Genomic DNA, 18,627 nt, shown 5'->3' on the forward strand with positions numbered 1-18,627 from the left:
TCGCAACTGTAAATTAAATGACAGATTGGGTAATAAGTCAGTTATGAGCAGACATGACAGCTTTTTATATTTTTTCTTTTCAGGGTAAATGGAATGTCCCACTTCCAAAAGTGAAAGGTGTCAGTGAAACAGAAGTGTTCAAAGTTGTCAAAACTGGCAAAAGACAAAGTAAATTTAAAAATTTTTATTCTCGTCTTTTTTATTTTCCATATCTGTTTTTATTTTCCTCATCTGTTTTTATTTTCCTCGTCTGTTTTTATTTTCCTCATCTGTTTTTATTTTCCTCATCTGTTTTTATTTTCCTCGTCTGTTTTTATTTTCCTCATCTGTTTTTATTTTCCTCATCTGTTTTTATTTTCCTCGTCTTTTTTTATTTTCCTCATCTGTTTTTATTTTCCTCATCTTTTTTTATTTTCCTCGTCTTTTTTTATTTTCCTCGTCTGTTTTTGTTTTCCTCATCTTTTTTAATTTTCCTCGTCCTTTTTAATTTTCGTCATCTGTTTTTATTTTCCTCGTCTGTTTTTATTTTCCTCGTCTTTTTTTATTTTCCTCGTCTTTTTTTATTTTCCTCGTCTGTTTTTATTTTCGTCGTCTGTTTTTATTTTCCTCGTCTGTTTTTATTTTCCTCGTCTTTTTTTATTTTCCTCGTCTTTTTTTATTTTCCTCGTCTTTTTTTATTTTCCTCGTCTTTTTTTATTTTCCTCGTCTTTTTTTATTTTCCTCGTCTTTTTTTATTTTCCTCGTCTTTTTTTATTTTCCTCGTCTTTTTTTATTTTCCTCGTCTTTTTTTATTTTCCTCGTCTTTTTTTATTTTCCTCGTCTTTTTTTATTTTCCTCATCTTTTTTTATTTTCCTCGTCTGTTTTTATTTTCCTCGTCTTTTTTTATTTTCCTCATCTTTTTTTTTCCTCATCTTTTTTTATTTTCCTCATCTATTTTGTCTATTTTCTTCATCCAAAAGAATCTCACTTACAACAGAATTTTACCTAATACTTCATCTGTTATGCCACACACATCCTTGCCAGTAATCCGAACCATCTAAATCATCATCTAAAAAAATTCACAAACATAAAAGTGGTGCCGTTTTAAAATGAATAGAATTATTTATTTTATTTTATATTTATAAGCTAAAACTTTTGATATTGAAAAGTATCTCCTTTGGTGCAAAAATTAGTTTGTTTTGTTTTATAATGTGAAAACGAAGTATAAAAAAACTTTTGCTTTGAAGATATGCCACTTCTACACTCAGAACAAAATTTTGTCATCAATAAATGGAGTTTTCAGATAAAAACCAACGGTTTCTACTGATTTTTTTTGTCAATTCTAATAAATTACAATATTAGCTTCCAAATTATGCAGTCAAAATTACCTGCAGATTTTGAAATATGTTATGTTGAGGCATCTGCCTTATTTTTTGCAATTTATCAAAATGGCTTCTCTCCATAAAATTTGATTTTCATAATTAAAAATAAAACTGCTTAAGTAATTTATGTGATTTTTGGAATAAATATTTTCTTTCCATCTCAATTATTATACATCATGCTAATTTTCTTTATTTTTGTGTTTCTAATCTAGGTGGAATTTTAGACAGGCACCATATTTTTTTAAATAGTCCTTGAAGGAGGCTTTACTTTATATAGACATTTCTATTGTTAATGAATGTTAACTATTTGGGGTTTATTGAAATGTTTTAATGTATATATATATATATATATATATATATATATATAAAAGCAAAAATGTGTGTGTGTATGTATGTGTGTGCACTTTTTCTGTATGTCCGCAAAAGGCTTTTTTGCAGGGGTGCTCGGTGGAGTCACTCATTGTAAACTTTTTATATGCTGTCTAAATGATAATATGTACAAGTTACGAACAAGGGTTGCACATGTATTTAATTTGCCCGACTTTTACGCGCTATTTTTTCGAGATTTTTCGATCGCCGCGTGTTTCTTTCACTTTCCAGTATAAAAAAAACAAAACTAGATTCGAACCCACAGTTCCCTGCGGGGGCTGGGCATGAATCTCGAAGACCATATGTAGCAATCAGTTATTGGTCACTGTAGGGGAAACCCTTCATACCAATTGTCACTATCGAGCTCCCCTACTCCCCGGGGAGTTGGTCCCCATTTCCTCTTCACTCTCTCTAAAACAGCCATGTGCCTAATTTGCTGAGTGGGGAAGCAAATAAATCTGGCAGTTCCCTGGCCCACAGCTGGGTGGTCTCTGGAAAGTGATGTAAATGTTTGGTCAATGTCAGCTTTTCATATCAGACAATTGCTTTCATCTGGACACTCCCCTAATAAACAGGAAGCTGGTTTTCTCCAAAGTTGGGTAAAAATAAACAAACCGGATTTTTGACCTCATTAAAAACTGTTCCGCAGAAAATGTTAACTGCTGAATAGTAATTGCTTATGTCGTCGTAACGCTTGCAGAAAATATAGACTCCGCAATTTCTATTTGACCTCATTAAGTGCGGGCACTTGTCAATTCTCTTTCTACTTAAATAAATTCAGGCATCTTTCAGTTACTCTTTCTTGCTGGCCAAGTGGTTAACGTGTCACGTTTTTCACACTTTATTTTCCAACTTCGCCTCAGAGCTTCGGGTTCGATCTTATACCTACCAAAACTTTTTTTTAGCACACACACACCTCGAAACACCCGGGCAACGCCGGGTACCCCCGCTAGTTAGTTATAAAAAAATAATCTTCAAATAAGTTTTCATTAGATTTACCAATCTGTTTTTCTTTTGTATAAAGAAACTGTTGAATATTTATTAATTTTTTTTTTTTTTTGTCATCAGAGAAAGCTTGGAAGCGAATGGTTACCAAAGTTACATTTGTTGGCGATGGCTTCACACGCAAACCTCCAAAGTTTGAAAGATTCATTCGACCGATGGTGAGTAATCAAAAAAAAATTTCTGAATAAATTAACAAGAACGTGTATTCTTGTTAGAGAATAGATTGCGAAAGAGAGGGAGGTGTGTAAATTATGTTGTAGACACGTTTACAGGAAGTGAGGGTCAGCTGATCGGATGTGTGTGAGTCACATGATCAGGTTAGCTAAATCGAGGAGATTGGTTTTAGACATAAAAGGCGATGGATGGCTTAACATTCGTTCCCTCCCTTTCACTGGAGGGGACGGGGGCGCTGACGTGTACCACGCAAGCCAGAGATTCACTTCCATCCTTCTGCGGTTGACATCTGGAAGGTGAATAAAAAACTATAAAACCAATTCATCGTTTGGAGTGAATAAATCTTCGTCCCAAAGCAGGTACCAGTCTCCCTCCAAAACATGAGATGAATTGAGGTGGACCAACATCGACGACGCATCTCAAAAATACATGAATCCCACACGCACACACACAATGGCATATGAACAAATAGACTGGACCACTAGACGATCACACGACGTTCTCCCTTGTTAGATAACTATACAACATTCTTATTTAATATCTGCATTTTGTAATTTCAAACTTAAGCATAAAAGATGTTAAAATATATAACTATAGACATACAAGAATGCACATTTTGAGAAAATTCACAAACTCGGTATCATATTGAAGCCCCATCCTTCGCCTGAAAAATATCGAAAAATTGGCCAAAAACGTTCATTTTTTTCACCCTGAAATCGACAATTTTCAACAGGAGGGTGAGGGGGGGTCAACAAAAACGGTCCTCTTGTGACGACGACCAGTTCTACGCATGCGTCAGATGACGTCATGACCTGATTTACTTTAAATAGTTGAAAAACTGACTAAATTTCATGTACGTCGTGTTAGTTCAGTTGGTTAGCGTGTTGGTTCATTATCTAAACATTTTGGGTTCGAATCGTGGTGTGAGATGTCCTTTTTTTTTTTTTTTTTTTTTTGATTTTTTTAAAAATTTAAATATTGAACCAGTGTTATTTAATCTATTTTTCACATAATGTTCGTTTTTCTGTTTTTTTTTTTTTTACTTCGCTTATCCACCCCCGACCACACACCCAAAAATACCCGGGTACCCACCGATTTTTTAAATTTTAATATCGAAACAGGCTTATTTAAGTCACTTTTCATGTGTTTGTTTTTCTGTTTTCTTTTTTGTTTTTTCGATTTTTACATTTAACATTGTTCGTTTGCCTTACGTTAGTTTTTTTTGATGTTTTGATCCCCCCATCCCCCCCCCCCCCCGCTTAAGTTTTAACGTTCGTTTTTATGTTTTCTTTTTTTACTTCGCTTATAACAAACAAACCTGGTCATTGACCTCATTTGCTGAATAGCTATTGCTTACGTCGTTGTCGTAACGCTCTACGACTTCCGTGCGGGTACCTGTCAATTTGGTTCTTACTTAAATAAATTCAAACATCTTTCAGTAACTCATTCTGGCTGGCCGAACGGTTCATGTTTTTTTTCACATTTTATTTTCAAACTTCGCCTCAGGGCATCGGGTTCGGTCCTACCCCCTCGTTTCTTTTTTATTTAAGAGCACACACACCTCCAAACGCCGGGTACACCCGCTAGTATATATTAGATGAGACTGACTTTGTGTCAATTTCTATCAAACTTGACTTTGAAACTACTGTTATTATCTTGAGTGTTATTCTCACAATGTTTCAGACGATATAACCTTTGACCATCTTCAGGCATATATTGTTCAACTCAGAAATTTCCAACATAACCCTATATGTAATCCATAAGGATAGCATGTTCTCATTCTGTCAGCTATAACTGGGTAAAAGTCGTGAGTAATCCGCAATTGTTTTCTTAGTATTTTATTTATTTGTGGACTATTATCCTCATCTTTTATAGTTGTTGTTTCACAGTGTCTCAGCCAACTATTCCTCTGGCCTTCATCAGGTGGTTAACCGCGACGGGATAGGAATAGTTGTCCGAAATGTCATGAAACAACAACTATAAAAAATGAGGATAATAATCCGCAAATAAATAAATAAATAAATAAAGTATACAAATTACTCATCTCAAAAGAATTTCAATTATTAAATAATGTATTCTTAGTATTGCCCACACTGAGTATTGAACGTCCATTCTCTTGGAGATTGTCACTTAGAACTGAATTTTTACTTAGTACTTTATCCTTTAAGCCACACGTCCTTAACTTAGTAGATTTTAAGATTTATTGTCAGTAGTGCGACTGACTATGGAAAGGGAAAAGCTCTCAAATTTAAGAAGAAAAAATTTACCTTCAACAAATGAAGATATTTTAGACAAAAAATTTTTTCATACTTTTCTCTTCTATAAATCTTTTTTTTCCTCTCACTTTATTCAGGGTTTGCGTTTCAAAAAAGCACATGTCACTCATCCTGAACTGCGTGCCACATTCAATTTACCGATCATCAGTGTGAAAAAGAACCCCAGTTCTCCTTTCTATACATCACTTGGTGTCATCACAAAAGGAACAGTCATTGAAGTAAGTAAATAAAATAAAAACATATACACGTTTTTTTTTTGTTCTTGTCCAGAATTCCTCCTTTATTAAAAAACAAATTAAAGAAAAAATCTGTTTTCTTGATGAAACAAAAGTATAATTTTCCAAAAATCACGTAAATTGACCAAGTTCTATTTTCATAAAGAAAATCCTTTTTAAGTGATTAATGAAAATTTGTAGGCATTGCAGCAAATATTACAAATTTGAATTATCTCCCTTTGTTCGTTTGTAAATTGTTTTCCTAATGGTAGACAAGACACCTACTCTTTGGTTACTGATAGAATTTGGTTCAGTTATTTGAAAATAAAACTACTTACTCAATTTACGTGATTTTTCAAATATATTTTCATTTTGTCATGGGTACACATATACTACAGATTTTTCTTTATTTTTTAATAAAGAGGGAATTTTCTTTTAATTAACATTTTTTTTATTGTTTTCATTAGATAAATTGCAATTATTTTAACTTTACCATTTTCAAAGTGGTTTCCTCAATTTGGTGGTTAATATAGTGTTTATAACTTTTTCGTTATTTAATTTTTCATTTTCTTGTCAAAAACTACAAATAAACCAATGTGAAAGATCCAAGTCACGAACAAGGACAAAAGGAGACAAATGCGCAATATCAAGAAAGATGGAAGCAGAACAGGGAAACACAAAACCGCCTTCCAAAAACCAAAATAAGCAAAAAGCAGAAACAGTATTAATTGAAAACGAAAATAAATTTGAATTTATTGAGATCGAGAGCTGGGAAGGACACATAAGACAGAGCAAATCAAAAAGCTCCAAACCAAAACATAAAAAAAAACCTCAGCAAGAAATCTTAGCTGAGACACACACTAACAAGAGACCCCCCCCTACATCCAAAGAGATAGAGATAGATGAGAACTAAAAAAAGATAACTAAACCCAAGACACCTAAATAACAAACTAAAATACAAAACATGACACACAGAATCATATCGGATAGAAATAAGACAAATAATATAATCCGGTGGAATTGTCATGATTTAAAAGCAAACCTAAATGAGCTCACTATTCTACTCGAGAAATTACTCCCAGTAGTAGTCTGTCTCCAAGAAACCTTTATGAAATCGGATGACAATATAAAAATTAAGAACTATAATCAGTATAACCCTATACACAATACTGGACTCAGAGCCTCTGGAGGTACATCAATCCTTATTAGAAATGATATACCCCAAAGTCAAATACAACTTAATACTTAACTGCAGGCTACTACAATGAAAGCAACTCTCCACAAAACCATCAACATTTGCTTGCTATACATACCCCCCCCCCCCCAATGAAAGCACTTCAGATATTTAAGCAAACTAATACAGCAACTTCCAAAGCCATACATCCTTATGGGAGATTTAAACAACCATAATGAGATATGGGGAAGTGAAAAAACAAGCAAAAGGGGAAAAACTATAGAAAATATAATAACGAAAACTTATATCTCTTTAATGATAAAACACACACTTATTTACACCCAGGAACTGGTACATTCACATCAATTGATTTAACATTGTGTGATCCAACACTTGCCTTGGATTACAAATGGAATGTACTAGAAGATTCTTATGGAAGTGACCACTTTCCCATTACACTTGAAAATAATGATCCAATACCAGAAAACAAAATACCCCAATGGAACTTAGAGAAGGCTGATTGGAAAAAAATTCCAAAATTTATGTCGGACTAAACTAACTTCGGATAATAATCCAAACCAAAATAATATCACATATTTTACCAATACACTGTATAATATTGCTGAGGAATCCGTTCCAAAAAGTTCTACCTCGCCAAAACATAATAAACCCTGGTTTGATAAAAAATGCAAAGTAGCCATCAGAACTTGTCAATCTGTACTAAGGAAATTAAAAAAAGAACCAACTAAAGAAAATCTTGATAAACATAAAAACAGTAGCGCTAAAGCACGCAAAACCATTAAAGAATCGAAGCAAACATCATGGAAAAACTATGCATCAAAAATAAATACAAATACAAAAAATAAAAAGGTCTGGGACATGATCCGTAAAATCTCAGGGAAAAGTAACAGCAACCCTACTAAACACCTGACCTATAATTACCAAAAAATTACAAGAAAGAAATGGTAGATTGTCTTGCTGAAACTTTTGCAAAAAACTCCTCCTCCAAAAACTCTAAATTATTAAGGAAGGAAACGCAGAAAAGGAAAACTCCAGTTCCAGACAAATAATACAGAAAAATACAACCAGCCATTCTCTAAAAATGAATTGAAAGTATCTCTAAGCAAAGCTCATGACTTGGCTGTTGGCCCTGATCAAATCCACTATCAATTTATAACACAACTTCCTGATACGTCTACAGATTACCTACTACAAATATTTAGTGATATTTGGGAAAGTGGCAACGTCCCTGAAATATGGAGGCAGGCCATAGTAATCCCTATACCTAAATCATCAAAGGACTCTACAAATCCCATGAATTACCGACCTATAACACTCACTAGCTGTATTTGCAAAATAATGGAAAGAATGATTAACAGCAGATTAATATGGTACTTTGAGACAATCTGATTACAGATTATCAGTCAGGATTTAGGAATGAGAGAAGTCTCGTGGACCATCTGATTCGGCTAGAAACCTTCATCAAGAAAGGATATCGTACAGCAGTCTTTTTCGATATTGAAAAAGCATATGACTCTGCATGGAGCATGGCATTATAAAAGATTTACAAAAGCTAGGATTCTAAAGCAGAATGCCCATTTTCATCACAAATTTTATAAATGATAGACAATTTAATGTACGATTAGGTGATACTCTATCCATCAGTAAAAACCAAGAAACGGGGGGGGGGTACCACAAGGAAGCATCCTGTCTGTCACACTTTTTAACATTAAAATAAATAACATCGTTAAAAATATAAATGTAGGAACAGAATGTGCCCTCTATGTGGATGATTTCCTGATTTGTTATAGATCAAAATATATTACAAGAATAGGATGCCATTTACAACTGTGTCTAAACAAAATAAATGGACAACAAAAAATGGGTTTACATTTTCAAAAGAAAAAACCAAAGCCATCCATTTCTGCCAAATCTGGAAAATGCACCATGACCCAATATTGAAACTGGACAATGAAATAATACTTGTAGTTGATCAATATAAATATTTGGGCATCATCTTTGATAAAAAACTAACATTCATTCCTCATATTAAACACCTAAAACAAAAATGCAACAAAGCCATCCAACTCTTAAAAGTAGTAGCTCATACAGACTGGGGTACAGACAAAGACTCAATAATTAAATTATACAGATCCCTTGTCAGATCCAAGTTGGATTATGGATGCTATATCTATGGATCTGCAAGAAAGTCTGACGTAAAGGAATTAGACACAAAGGCTAAGATTGGCTCTAGGAGCCTTCCCCACCTCCCCAGTGGAAAGCTTATATGTAGAAACAGATGAACCCTCATTGTTACTTAGAAGAGAAAAACTAGGACTACAATATTATTATACAAACTTGACTTCATGTCCAACTAATTCTGCCTATAAATGTCTTCCACCCCCCCATACAAAGGGTTGATATGCCGTAAAATAACCAACCAACCCCCCTCCCCATACAAAAACCTCTGTGATAGAAAAGAAAATGCTTTAAAATCATTTAGCCTACGTATGGAAGAACCCATAAATAAAGACCAGATAAATATTGCAACAACACACGAATCTGTAAAACCTAAATATACCCCCTGGCTGACAAAACAACCAAAAATAATATCCGACCTAATTAAATACCCTAAAACAAAAACCAATCCAATCATATATCAAGAAAAATTCCAATTAATTAAAGATAAGTATTCCAAACACTCAACAATTTATACAGACGGTTCAAAAGATGGATACAACGTTGGATGTGCAGCCATACACAACAAAACAATCCTAATCCAAAGATTACCAAACAAAGCATCCATCTACAGTGCCGAAGTATCAGCCTTTGGTATGGCACTCGATCTTATAGAATCCTCTAAACATAAAGAATTCATTATCTATTCAGATGCCAAATCAGTACTCGAAACACTGGAAAACAGGAAACCAACGAACCCAATCATCACCAAAACCCTAAATAGATTTGATGATTTTCCTAACGATAAAAACATCTTTTTTGTTGGATACCAATTCATACCAACATAAAGGGTAACGATAGAGCTGACAAAGCAGCAAGAGTAGCATTAAAATTGACCCCAACCGTAGATAAGATCCCTCATACCGATCTAAAACAAACCATTAACAAATATATTAGAAACACATGGCAAGAGTCGGAACTCCTGTACTAAAAACAAACTATACCAAATTAAGGAAACCATAGAAAAACAGAAACCAAACAAAAGAATGACCAGAAGGAAGGAAGTTATAATAACAAAACTCCGAATAGGTTATACCTCTATAACACACTCCTACCTACTCAAAAAAGAAAAAAGCCCCACTCTGAATACCCTGCCAGGAACCATACAGCGTCAATCATATATTAACAAGATACGAAGACTTGAAAACAAACCGACTGAATCTATATAATGAAAAAAACTCTAAGGGACATATTCACTCATGTAGACCCCACTACCCTTCTCAAGTATCTGAAGATAACAGGGTTACTCAACAAAATTTAAAAACCAAAAACAAAAAAAACAATACCTTGTCTAACTATACAAACATCAACACTGAACACCAGATATAATCATAAAACTTATAACTATTAATGTATATGAAAAAAAGACTCCGGCATTAAATGACCACATAGGTTGATATGCTGTAAAACCAATCAATCAATCATATAAAATCATTTTCTTGTCTCATGCCGAGATTAAATACCTCATGATTGATTTTTTCTGTCTGTTACCAATTTTGCTTGGCCACTCCATGATCAGATTGTAATTAATATACTGATTCCCTCGATGTCTCAAGTGGTTTACTACATAGCTCGAGTGTGGGACTCACTTTAGAGTGTTTTAGATGACCAACACTGGCCAACTTTTCTGTTCATGGAATTACGTATTCTTCTAATCTATGATATAAATCTCACCTGTCTGTTTAGATGTATGTATGTATGTTGGTATGTCTTCCTAAAACTTTCGACAGAAGCGACGTATTTTCACGAGATCAGTATCGTTTTGAAACTCGACCGTTCGCACGATAAATATTGAAAAATTGCTGAAAACATTCGTTCACCCTCAACTGGGCTATTCTACAAGGAGGGGTTGCTTTTTTCGAGAATATTTTCGAACGTCATTCTCTCTTTTTGATTAACTAGCCTTAATTTAAATCTTTGCTACTTTCGGTTTGGCAAAAGACGCAATGGCAAAGATGTCACTTTTTTTTTTTGCTCAACACATACCTCTCCAAACATCCGGGCAATCAGGCTAGTTTTATATAAAAAGCAAGAGTCAAGGCAGAAATTTTATAGAATTGAAAAAAAAAAAACAAAAAAACAATCAAGTCAGTTTTATGCTTCCAATGCACAATAAAAAATTCAGCATCGTTTGAAAAATAATACAGAACATTAATAAATTCAATGAATCAACTGCAAATTCATACACTATGCCATTCCGAATCTCTCACAATATGGGATGAATAATAATAAGAAAAAATAATGATGGTAAAAGAAAATAGTGTATTGTTGATATCTATGTTGTTTTATAAGAAATAGTTTTAGCAGACGTTTAGTTAATCAATTTTTGAATTTAAATTTTTTTTACTGATGTTGACATGACACATAAGTCTAATGTTTTTTTTTTAATTAGAATGAATTTTTTTGAAATTGCACAAGTACCTAATCTATAATATAAATCTCACCTGTCTGTTTAAATGTATGTATGCTTGTATGTCTGCCTAAAACTTTCGACAGATTTTCATGAGACGGATTTTCATGAGATCAGTATCATTTTGAAGCTCGACCCTTCAGATGACAAATATCGAAAAATTGGCTTAAAACATTGATTCCTTCACTCTAAACTGGGCACTTGTCTACAAGGAGGGGTTGCTTTTTTACCAATATTTTTTAAAGTCATTCCCTGTTTTCAATTGACTAGCCTTAATTTAAACATTCATCACTTCTGGTTTGGCGATGGGCGCAACAGTAAAGAGGTCACTTTTTAAATTTTTTTTTCACGACTTTTCCTCCTTTGTGGTACGGGTTCGAGCCTACTAACACTTTTTTTTTTTTTTTTTTTTTTTTTTTGCTCACACACACCTGGGCTATGCCGGGCACCCAGCCTAGTTTTTAATAAAAAATATTTGGATCTTAAACATGTCTTCAGTGGCATTTTGTCTGTTTATTTAAAATTTCTTAAAGAGGTTTTCTACAACTTTCGCCAAATTTTAATAGTTCTTATATTTATATGACTGGCTCTCATATGACCAAGTTATAAGTTATTTCCTCTAACAACAAAGAATATTTATTCGATAACAAAATTATTGGTGCATGTTTATAAAAAAAAATCTTTTCTATCAATTTTTCACGTTTTTTTTATTTTTATTTTTTTATTTTACTTTAGGTAAATGTCAGTGAACTTGGTTTAGTAACACAAGGTGGAAAAGTAATTTGGGGTAAGTTGAAAGCTTTTTTACTCATTGGGCCAAATTTAATGCACAATCCAAGTTTTCATCGGGTCCTTGTCCAGAATACCTCCCTATATTAAAAATAAAAACAAAAATGAAATAAAGGAGAGATTCTTGTCCACAATACTCTCTGTATTAAACAAAAGTAAAGAAAATCTGTATGATGTATGTACCCATGACGAAATAAAAATATTGTATTCCAAAAATGGCATTTTTATAAAGAAAATAATTTTTAATTGATGGTAATTCATAGGCATTACAACCTAAATCTCACAAGTTATTGAGTTAGCTCCCTTTGACTTTTTTTTTTTCTTTTTTTAAAGATTGTTTTTAAAATAGCTGACAAAACATGATATTTTTGCTTTGTAATGGGTACTTTCATCATATAGATTTTTTTTTTTTTTTTTTTTGATATAAAGGGAATTCTGAACAAGAACTGGAAAAGATAACGAAATACCAAGGTTTTATGTATGACATGAAAAGAAACTGGAATCTCAGGAAAATCTCTATCATTCTAGTAACTATAGGAGCAAACTATATCAAAACTACCTTGTGAATATACCTAATGAACCAAATGCAAGAGAGATTTTTTTTTTTTTTTTACACAGGAATCACCACTTATGAAGGCCCAGAGGCCACTCGAGGAAAAAGGTTAATGGGTATACATTAGTCAATGTGATTATAGTGTAGTAAACATAAGTAGTGGAAGTTTTGTAAATTGGATTACTTACGGGGGTGGTTCATCAAGAACTTGTTTGCATTGGACTTGAAGACAAACTATTGCATTTAAAGAGACAGTTAATATCTTCAAAAGATCTTTGCCTTGGATTTTCTGAAATAGCTGGGAGAATGCCTCTTATATATTAGTCTAACTACATTTAGAAGGGGAGGAGTCGCACAAGCCTGCGTCACGGGACCAGTTAGTGTAACCAGGCCGGGTGGGTCAATCACGCATGAGCACAGTCAAAGCATGACATGCACTAAAGTCCTAATGGCCATACCTTTATCTTCGTCTAGTGATGGACCCTTTCAAAACGTAACAAGACACTCACTGGTCACTGGAAACCAGCGCTCTGATGCTCTGACAGCACAAAACATGCACAACACCAAGTCTGTGTGGCAATACCTTTAACTCATTAGTTGACCATTTGTTGTCAGATGCTGTGGTTGAGTTCTTCTACGTAGGTGCTTTGGTGAATGGCTGGTATATTGCTTCTCTTCATGCAGTTTAGCCTTGGTTGTGTTGGCATTGTAAATAACTGTATTTCCAAATCCAAGCAATTCAATAATCAATGATAAGTCTGAGATAATTTTCTTATAAATAAAAATAATTATTGCATGAAATAATTTCAGATACAAGTTGTGCAAATAAAAGTTAATTTCAAATTTTTCTCTGTGTTTAAGGGATAAACTAATGTTTTTGAATGCAGGCTTGTCGGTTTAAAGTAAAATTCAATTAGCTTTCTCGTGCTTGGGGATTTAAAACTAACTTTCAGCTTCTCCGAATTCACAAAGCCTGGATCTATATCTTTGGTTGGTTGGGGGAAGGGAAGCAAGACAGGGCAGAAATCCGCAACTTTGACTGGTCAAGACGAGAAGACTATATTATCTGCTGAAACAATTATTTTTATAAATTTGTGTTTTCCTCTCCTCTCTAGGCGAGATTACCATTTCGTTCTCCTCTCTTTTTTTAATCTCTTTTCTCTCTCTCGCTCTCTTTCTCTCTTTTCAATTCTCTTTCATCTTCTTTCTCTCTCTGTCTGTCTCTCTCTCTATTTCCCTTGTTCGGAGCTCTTGTCTTTTTTTTTCTTAAAGAAACTCTGGTTATCGATTAAACCAATTCTAACGCCCCCCCTCTTCATCCAAGTTATTCCTTATCATATCAAATCTCCCTATGAGGTGGGTCTCTCGCTGACATGCATTCGCCATTTTTTTCACTAATGAAATGACAACAACCTTTGTTTTAAATATTTTACAGATGGCTATAACGATTTTGTTGCTATTTCCTAATGGTCTTTCCAAAAGCTGTCCTCCCAATTACAATTGAGAAGTCCACTCCACCCCTCTGCCATCTTTGAAAAATAACATTTTTTATCATTCTGGCAAGACATCTGAATTCTTTGATCAAGTGTCAAACATGCATCCAACCACATCTGACCTAAATAAGATAATCTGGTGCTGCCCGGTGCATGCAACAGTGTTATAGTAGGATGTCACATCCCCAGCAAAAACAGAAAGATAAAATAGAAAAAAAAAAAAAAAAAAAATGAGAAAGTGGGTTAGGGCTTGTTTTGATAAAACAAGATTACTTTTCAAATCTATTCTATATTAGCAGCTCTGTTTCATGCTTCCGTTTGTTCAGGTGGGACTATTCTTTGAATGATAATGATGCCTATATTGTTTCTAATGTATTGGTGAGGAAGGAATGAAGGAACTGTTGTTAATGTAAATTAATCAAATAAATTGAAGACGATTTTATAATAGACATCTTGTTCTTTTATTTGGTTTTGTAATCCTTCATCGGGGCACACTAAGGAATGAGACAGACTGAAAGTGGACTAATTTATGCTGCTACATTTAAAACTTATTTGTGCACAAATACTTTTCATAGGATCTGACTAAAATTCACAATTACCAGTCATTACGTGGCTCACAGATTTTCTTCTGCTTTCAAATGCTTTTCAAATTTAATCTTAATAGATAATAGCTTTCCTTGAACAGTTCAAAAGTCCCATTCCACCTCTGCACAAACTTGACAAGGCTGTGAATTTTGTCTTGAAAAGAGCTTGAAAAGGGATTAAATCTCAAGGTTTGTCTTGGAAAGGCCTTGAATCTCGAGGTTTGCCTTGGAAAGGCCTTGAATCTCGAGGTTTGCCTTGGAAAGGCCTTGAATCTCGAGGTTTGTCTTGGAAAGGCCTTGAATCTCGAGGTTTGTCTTGGAAAGGCCTTGAATCTCGAGGTTTGTCTTGGAAAGGCCTTGAATCTCGAGGTTTGTCTTGGAAAGGCCTTCTATTATTACCTTGAAGATGGAAAATATCTTGAAAAGGGCTTGAAAATTGTATTCTTTATGTCCAGTAAAAAATTATCAGAATAAAAAATGAAATCAAATTAAATACTATCAAAATATTTGTTAAATATTAAAAATAAAATCGAAATACATTCTGAGATTGCGTCATATTATTTCTGTTATTGTTAATACAAGAGTTATGCCCCTTTATCATGAAACCATCTGATGTTATCCGTATACATTATGCATGTAACTGAAGTCAAATTCAAAATTGAAATGAATACTGTTGAAGTATTTTTAAATATGAAAATATTATTAGATTTTTTTGTTTGTTATATCATTCTTAATACATAAAATTTTATCAGTTAAGGCACCTGTCTTGTAATCCGTTGCTTTTTCTGCTTCTTGTAAAATCATTTCTCTCTATCGCTCTAAACACCTTCTCACACCTGGGGCTGTTCTCTATCTCTACAAATCTACTATCAAACAATGTATGGAGTACTGTTGTCATATTTGAGGTCTTAAATCTCTATACCATTTAACAGTTCTTGGTAAAATGCAGAAGCATAACTGTAATTTGATTGACCCACCTTTTCTTTGATTGACCCACCTTTTCTTTGATTGACTCACCTTTTCTTTGATTGACTCGCCTTTTCTTTGATTGACTCACCTTTTCTTTGATTGACTCACCTTTTCTTTGATTAACTCACCTTTTCTTTGATTGACTCACCTTTTCTTTGATTGACTCGCCTTTTCTTTGATTGACTCGCCTTTTCTTTGATTGACTCACCTTTTCTTTGATTGACTCACCTTTTCTTTGATTGACTCACCTTTTCTTTGATTGACTCACCTTTTCTTTGATTGACTCGCCTTTTCTTTGATTGACTCGCCTTTTCTTTGATTGACTCACCTTTTCTTTGATTGACTCACCTTTTCTTTGATTGACTCACCTTTTCTTTGATTGACTCGCCTTTTCTTTGATTGACTCGCCTTTTCTTTGATTGACTCACCTTTTCTTTGATTGACTCACCTTTTCTTTGATTGACTCACCTTTTCTTTGATTGACTCACCTTTTCTTTGATTGACTCACCTTTTCTTTGATTGACTCGCCTTTTCTTTGATTGACTCACCTTTTCTTTGATTGACTCACCTTTTCTTTGATTGACTCGCCTTTTCTTTGATTGACTCACCTTTTCTTTGATTGACTCGCCTTTTCTTTGATTGACTCACCTTTTCTTTGATTGACTCACCTTTTCTTTGATTGACTCGCCTTTTCTTTGATTGACTCGCCTTTTCTTTGATTGACTCGCCTTTTCTTCTCCTCTGTAACCTCTCTCTCACAGATGTGATGTTGCTAGTTTCAGTCTTTTAAAAAATTTTTTTTTAAATACTATTATAGCATATGTTGTTCAGAATTGTCTGATTTATTTCCTGCCTTCTTTTGTTCCAGCTCGTTTGACTCGTTGGTCTAGTAGTCTTCAATTCTGTTTTGATACTTCATTATAATACAGCTTCCTATTCTAGTAGCTTCTTTTCAAGAACGTCAATCTTATGGAACTTTCTTTCTGTTGATTGTTTTTCTCCTATCTAACAACCTTGATCTTTTTTCAAGAATAGGCACCTTATGTCTTTGCAATAATCTTTTGTCAGTGTTAGCTCCTTGCATCAAGTAGCTTCATGCCTTGTCTGGAGCAATTTCTATAAAAAAACAGAAATGATTATTTATGAGTGCACATCCCCCTGCATAGGTCAGTGTACCCAATGATACAGGGCTTAACAGAACTGACAGGAAAAAGATAACAAAGTATCAAGGACTTATGTATGATATGAAACGAAATTGGAAATTAAAAGACGTTTCAATTATACCAATCATCATATGAGCAACTGGGCTTATGAAAAAGAACTTTAAAAAGTGTGTAGCAAGTATACCCGGTCAACCAAGTGCAAGTGAAATACAAACGATTGCACTGAAAAGGATGGCTAGAATCCTAAAAAGATCTCTTGGTTGGACTCATTAAAATAGAGGTAAATATTAGACATCTGGTTGGATGTCCCACCCCCTAGAAGAAAAAGATGAAAAAAAAATGAAAAAAAAAAAAGAGAGAAAAAAAAATGCTTTGTCAGTTTTTGTAATAAGATTTATATAAAACTAACAGAGTTACCCGGCATCACCTGGGCAAAAATATAGCATCACTCCTATCCCCCTCTTTTCCATCCCTTTCTTCTTCTCGGTCTGTTCCTTCTTCTGGACATAACTTGAGTCTATGTAAAGAAAATAACCGTAAAAAACAAAATCAGTTGCTTCTCTTTAACATGGTAACATTAAAAGATGTGTGTACATCTTGATAATATTAAATGATTTAAATGTCCGTTTGACCCTCAAATGTTAAATCTATTATTTTTTTTTTTATTTAGATATTATACATCTGGAGTTACACCGATCTTTTTTTTTTTTTCTAACTTATGGGTGTTTGTTATGCTAGACATAAAACAGATATTTACTCTTTATATAAAAGATAAAGAAAATGTGTAAAGTAAAACTAAAAAGAAGAGAATGTCTCTAACTAGAAAATTAATATATATAATTGGTAAAAAAAGAAATTAAATATCTCCTTACGGAAAAGAAGGATATCTTTCTGAATTCATTTAATGGTGGGTAGCGGTCGTTTGACTTGTTATTTGCTTTCCGTGTTACTCTAAACACTTCAAATGGTTTTGTTTGGCAATTTATTTTACTTGCTAACTTTGCTGTGACGGGGCGAATATACATTTATTCATATATTTATATACAAATAAATACAGTTTTGTATAGTGGACGACTTATTTATTTACAATCTTGTTTTATTTTATCCACAGGTAAATATGCTCAAGTTACGAACAACCCAGAGAATGATGGCTGTATTAATGCAGTTCTGTTGGTGTAAACAAATGGTTTTAAAGACTTATCTGCTCATAATAAAAAAATTATATATATGTGATGTATATTTGCTCATGATAAATAACATTTTTATATATATATATATGTATATTGATGTATTTGTTTTCATTGATTAGTTTCTTGGTAAAAATTTTTTTTTTATGCCTGTCCATGGAGTAAAGGTTATTTTTGACATTATAAAATATTTCAAGGAAATGAAATTACACAAGTTGGAAATTAATTCAAAATTTAGTTTTTAATAAGTTTATGATATGTATGTTATTAAATCTTAAGTATATTATTTAATTAAATAGCATCAAATTTAAAAAAAAAAAAAAATCTAGTTCTGAATTTCTTTTTAGAAATTCATTTTGGAGTTATAAAAAATTTAAGTTCTTGTGCAATATAATGGGATTTCAAAAAGTCTTTTAAGTAAAAACACCATTATGTACTTGCATGTCATGTCGAAATTAGTAAAAATGACAAAAATCTCTATTATATAAAAGTCACTTTTGTGTGTGTGTAAATTCCGTCCTCATAACTTCCAAAACAGCCGAGCCTATCTTTTGCAAATTTCACACAAAGCTAATTTACGTACCCGGCAGTGTTCTTAGATATGTTTTGATCAGAAATTCATCCAGTAAGTATCAAAAATTAAAAAAAAAAATCCAATCTTAAAAA

The 18,627-nt window shown here is 33.2% G+C and overlaps 1 protein-coding gene across 1 annotated transcript in view; it reads left to right on the plus strand.

The window, feature by feature from the left end:
* Window positions 1–18,055, plus strand: part of LOC145276944 (ribosome biogenesis protein NSA2 homolog) — a 29,782-nt gene extending 11,727 nt beyond the window's left edge. Inside the window, exons 6-10 of the mRNA XM_080128450.1 lie at window positions 84–168; window positions 2,800–2,894; window positions 5,264–5,404; window positions 11,959–12,010; window positions 17,886–18,055. Coding sequence (XP_079984576.1) covers window positions 84–168; window positions 2,800–2,894; window positions 5,264–5,404; window positions 11,959–12,010; window positions 17,886–17,953 — 441 coding nt within the window. The 3' untranslated portion in view covers window positions 17,954–18,055. The remainder of the gene's footprint in view (window positions 1–83; window positions 169–2,799; window positions 2,895–5,263; window positions 5,405–11,958; window positions 12,011–17,885) is intronic.
* The last annotated feature ends 572 nt before the right edge of the window (window positions 18,056–18,627 follow it).

Source organism: Euprymna scolopes, chromosome 5, assembly GCF_053919585.1.
Source record: "Euprymna scolopes isolate OS-2025 chromosome 5, ASM5391958v1, whole genome shotgun sequence".
NCBI lineage: Eukaryota > Metazoa > Mollusca > Cephalopoda > Sepiida > Sepiolidae > Euprymna > Euprymna scolopes.